Below are 5,545 nucleotides of genomic sequence, written 5' to 3' on the forward strand. Positions count from 1 at the left end.
AACACGTAAATTGATAGATGCATATACTGAATTATAAAGATTATATTCTAACTAACTAATCATTTGACACAAATATTAACTGCAATAATACATAAAACAACATTTCTCTCAACTCTTAACACACAAACACACAGACATGATGGATATTAAGATGACCAGATACTAAGCCAACTGAAGATAATACACAACTTGAAGAATTATTACAAAATAACGAAGGTCGTAAACTTTTTGAAGTCTTTCATCACCTCATTCTTATCACTTGGACTATTCACAATAATATAAGCTACACACACAAACATAAAACACACTGATTTTACAGATGTTTAATTAGTTGGGTACTAATTAATATTACTCTCTCCGCCTGAGACTGTGCCAACATGAAACCAATTTGTTACGAATTGAAAGGCAGAAGAAGAGACCCAAAACAAACAATACGATTGGGAAAAGGCCTCCAAAGTCACCTATCTTCAAACTTCGCGTCTCAACACTACTTTTATATTCGGATCTGTCAACTGTGATGGGTAAAGATATCTTCTCCCCCATCTCACGAAACATCGTCACATTTTGAGTCACTTCCAATATTGCAGTTGAAAAATTCGAGACCAAGGTAGAGTTCTTTGGAAATGCCTGAAAAATACAGCATGGTATGAACATTATCACAGTTTTATGGATCATATGGAATATAATACAGAGTTATGATATAAATTTATTTTGAAAGTTTTTACTCAGGAACAATATTGTCCCGAAGTTCTTTTAGGTTTAAGATTGGCTTGGAAGTGTTAAAATAGAGCAACATCACTATTTACCATTAAAAATATTGACGGTCATCAATGTCAGTTTTTTAATGTTATGAAGCAATATTGCTATATTTTATTAAAACATTCAGGGCAACATTTAACTTTAAGAAAAAATTTCGGGACAACATTACTTCTGAACGAATATTTTCGAGACAAATTTGTGTCTTATCCTCGTAATATATATATATATATATATTGGGATGAGAAGAAGAGTACTCACAAAGGCAAATCCACCCGCTTTGTATATTGGTCCTACCATTTGGCAAGAAGGGCATTGGGAAAGGAAGAGCTTGAGATAAGGAGTTTCATCAAAAATAGCATCCACTCCTCCCTTTTCTTTGTCTTCATTTGATAAAACATCCTTGTACTCTTTACGGCTTGTAAAAGCCCTTAACTGATCATCCTTCAATCCTAATTGGTCAATCAGAAACCCTCTCATCCAGGAATCCTTTTGATATCCCACTGTCCGATTGCCCCTTCTAATCTCTTGCACGTCCTTCCATGGAGGAGGCTTTGGCTTTGTCCTATCTGCCAAAATTGATGTTAAATTTGCTGTATAAACTTGCAGCGCTATGGTCAATATAAACATGACCACTATCACCAGCACTCTAGATGTGCCACTTTTCAAAAACCCAACATCTGCAATCACCACACACAACAAAGTGTCACATAGATCAGTACGAGCAACAAGTTGATACAACTAAGAGCAGTATCAAGAAAAACCACAATTACTTCATAGATTTTACTAAGTCGTTTGTAAATAGAAACGTAAAGAACTTTTACAAAGTGACCTATAAATACACAGGAAGAGAGTAGTGTGTGTATATATAATCAATAGCGCACGACAAAAGAGAACTCACCGCTTTTGTAAATAAGGAAGGGATTGCGGATAAAGTCTTCGGATTTGCTTCCTCTGACATCATCCTTCATTTTCTTTTCTTTTTGTTTTTCCAATATAATTACAATAACGGTCGCAGCCACAAGAATCATAACAAGAATGAACCAAAGTAACCAATGAAAAGGTTTGAAGAGGATCCACCTGCTTTTGGAGTCAGACCTCACCTTTACCACCATGGACACACTTGAATCTAAATATGGCATTGTGAAATCAACATAATCTGTGCGATTCACTACAATTGTGATGTCTCCAATTATAACATCAACATCAACTTTCTGCAATATTTTCATACAAGGATAAAGTGTTGGAAATGAATCCCTCTATAGATATATATATATATATATATGTTGTGTGTTCGTGGCTAGCATGCTCACTGATGATATCAGTTATCAAGTGGAAAGATCAAGACAATTAATATCTCTCACTCACTTGTAATATACATGAATTATAGTACATGTAGATCATACTAATTTCGGGGGGAAATTTTCCAACTTTTGTTTGCCCCCCATATGATTTTTATTTCTTGAGTGTATCCAAGCTTCAGGGGGAATTAAATCATCAATGATAATATACAACTACATGCCTGACTTCCCTTTACTAGAAACTGAGAAACAGAAAAGCCGATCAAGTTAAAGCAATTGAAAGCAACAGAAATGAATGAAAACTTGCCTTGTCTGCGAATTGGCAGAGAAGATCATCATAGCTGAAGGGAGTCAGCTTTCCATCACTGTTGTACAAAGGCACAAACTCATAATGTATAGGTAATGGCAAGAGGCCAACCACTTGCTTAAATACATCAACAGCAAAGCCAGCAACTGATACATGCTGCCCTTCTACACTCCCATTAACATCAACAAATTCAGTAAAATGCGTCTTTGGGACCCCAACTTTCAACTTGGGTGGGATCTCCTTTGTGTTACCCGGCCATATTGGTTCACCACGTACACTTTGCATTCGAACAAGTCCTTTTTCGGGGCTCCAATATCCAATTGTCCTTTCTTTTTGGCCTTGCACATTGTATACCACAACATGTGATTGTTCTGGTTGTTCTTGCCTCAAATTGAAATTCCCTGACAAGCCAACGAAATCAGTATCCAGAATTGCTCCGCGAAGTTCTGGGCCTGTTTCGTTGCGAAGATCAGCTCCACTTTCATTAAAACTGACTAAGCCGGCCTTCTCTACGGCTCTGGCCAATGCTGTGATAGTGTCATAAGCCCACAAGCCATTTAGAGAAAGAGTTTTATTGTACTCAGACTTTAATTTTCTAACTAAGGAAAGGCGCTTAGTTAAGTTGGATAACACGAATGGCCTCACACCCAAAGCCCCATCCATATAGCCTTTCATTCTGACATCTAAAGCTTCGGGATTCATCACAGAAGACAGGCCTTGCGTAAGTATCCAAGCGTATCCTTCGCTCATCATGTCCGCATTTTTGGCATGTTCCACAAATATTGACCAAAGCTCCAGAGACATATGAACGACAAACACAAATGTTCGCTGGGCTTTTATCTTGTTAAGCTCATCGGCGATTTGAGAATCCGTGGAAGTTTGATTGATGACACTTATGTAAGGCATTCGAGTGTCCGTGTCTTGCAGGGCATAAGAGAGGCATGGAATGAGGTCGTTGCCGAATTCTGGATCTTCATAAATGGGGATCACAGACTGCCAATCATAAGCTTCGATAATGGCTGCTATAGCTTCGAACTGAGAGCAATGGCTTCTGGTGGAGTTGGAGTGGATGAAGAATCGGGTACGAGGTGGCAACAGAGATGGACCAGATGGAGAAAACCAAATCACTGGTACATCAGTCTTGTAACCAAATTCTACAACATACCTTGCTTGCTCTGAGTTTTGAGGTCCCAGGATTGCATGCACCTTTCTTTTATTTATTAGCTTCCAAGCTGCTTAATGCCAACGCTACCAAGTTAAAAGAATTAAAATGATATAGAGACACAAGCGCACCCAAAACACAGAGGGAGGGAAAAAGTGATGGTATTGAGTTCGCTAGAATTTGGGCGCAAAATGGCTCTTCTACGTGATCTGTATTTGTGTATATTTTTTTCTTGTATAATAAAGGGAGGGTGGTACTACTTAATATACTTAATATAAGAGTTGGTTTGACTTTTATTTTGATTCTAAATATAAGATTCCAATTCATTTTGTTTATCATATTTATTCATTTTTTTCTCAGTATGGTCCTTGTAATAATTGTAATTTTAGCCAATATACTTGATTAGCAAGGATATTTTAGAAAAGACAAGACCTATTTATTGTAAATAAATAAACTTAACTGGTTTCTTTAATCTACTCAAATTAGTCAATTAGTTGTTATATTAAGGACTGGAAGAAGTATTTTAGTCTTAAATTTTTAGAAGATGAACTTTTAATTTTAGTATAATTTGCAAATACTTCGTAAAATTTATACAAAAGCCAGACCAGTGTGAAGAAAAGATGCCAAGAGACTAGAAGACTACTCAAAACGTACAGGTGAGCTGAGTAATAAGAGTAAAAATTGATAAAGAATCCCTCTAAAATTTTAGGCTTATATAAATAATAAATAACAAAAAATTATTCTGTTATTGATCAAATCAATTTAATTTTTTTAACCTTATAATAAAATTATATTATTTTAAAGAAACGGCAGGGGGTTATTTTCTTTAATGCAAAAGTTTGTAAAAGTTTAAAAATGATGAAGGATATTTACATACAACCTAAGATTTTAGGAGACTGTATATATGAAAAAAGTGGACACTCACTTCTCTAATTTTATAAAATGTTTCTGGATATTGAATGACCTCTTATTAGAGAGAGAGAGAGAGAGAGAGAGAGAGAGTCACAGGAAATGCTAAAGTAAAGCTGAGGGGGGAGGGAGTCAGGGGATTCTATTTCCGTAACATGTCATGAAGAAAGAGAAACAGGTTAGAAGAACAGAGGTGGAACTCGTAACAATTTGACAATATCATTCTAGTTTTGTAAACATCAGTAATAATTGAGGACAGGCTATTATGGGAGATTAATTAATTACCTGCACTAGCTGCAGTGAGGAGATCGTTTCCAGAATGCCTGAAATGGAGTTGGAGCCTGGTCGCGTAGGAACCATGCGTGGAGTTGAAGTCGAAGAGTCCGAGGTCGATGCAGTTGAGAGTGGTGTTACCAAGTGATGAGTTCAAATCCAGAATCACTCCTACTGGTATGGTTACAGTCTTGGACTCTGTTAGGGTTACCATTAGGCACAATAAGCCCACACATATGAGAGATTCTCTTCCCCTTTTCTCCATTTCTGCTATTCCCTTTCCTCCTCTCCTCAACTCTTGCTGTCATTTTATACATCCTCCCCTTTTTCCCTCTTTAAGTCTTAACAACATTAATAGTACATGTGCTTCATGACGACACAAGGGCATTTTTGTCCTTTAAGAAAACTAAAATTGACCAAGTCTACCTATATGTTAAAAGACTAAAATACTATTTTAACTAATTCATTTGACTATCTTTACCCCATTTGGCCAAGAAGGTATTAATATTTTAAGAAAATATTATTAACACAAAAACAATATTCTGTTTCATAAGTTCTCTTTCATAATTTTCAACTCCATTTTCGCATGACTTACCAACACGACGACGAGAACAATGACGGCGACACACATAGTTCCTCCATTGCTTTCCAAAAAACTCCTTTTCATAGCAGATGACATTCTCCCTTGCTAAATGATAATGGCCACTGGGTTGGATCCAACAAGGAGTAAAAGAACATTGAGAAAAGGTAACAAAAGAAGATAGCGACTTAAGAATTCACCGGGATGAATGAAGTGGGGGCGCACGTGAACGGAAAATGTTAAAGGAAAAATTTCTA

The 5,545-nt window shown here is 36.5% G+C and overlaps 1 protein-coding gene across 1 annotated transcript; it reads right to left on the minus strand.

Moving 5' to 3' along the window:
• Positions 1-544: 544 nt before the first annotated feature.
• Positions 545-4,973, minus strand: LOC114719604 (glutamate receptor 2.7-like). Its single transcript, XM_028905118.1, has 5 exons — positions 4,721-4,973; positions 2,365-3,596; positions 1,860-1,970; positions 1,014-1,497; positions 545-627 (listed from the first exon to the last, which is right to left on the minus strand). The coding sequence occupies exons 1-5, from the start codon at positions 4,971-4,973 to the stop codon at positions 545-547; spliced, it is 2,163 nt and encodes a 720-aa protein (XP_028760951.1).
• Between the last annotated feature and the right edge of the window lie 572 nt (positions 4,974-5,545).

This window comes from Neltuma alba, unplaced genomic scaffold (genome assembly GCF_004799145.2).
Source record: "Neltuma alba isolate B1F8T4 unplaced genomic scaffold, ASM479914v2 tig00011927_pilon, whole genome shotgun sequence".
Taxonomy (NCBI): domain Eukaryota; kingdom Viridiplantae; phylum Streptophyta; class Magnoliopsida; order Fabales; family Fabaceae; genus Neltuma; species Neltuma alba.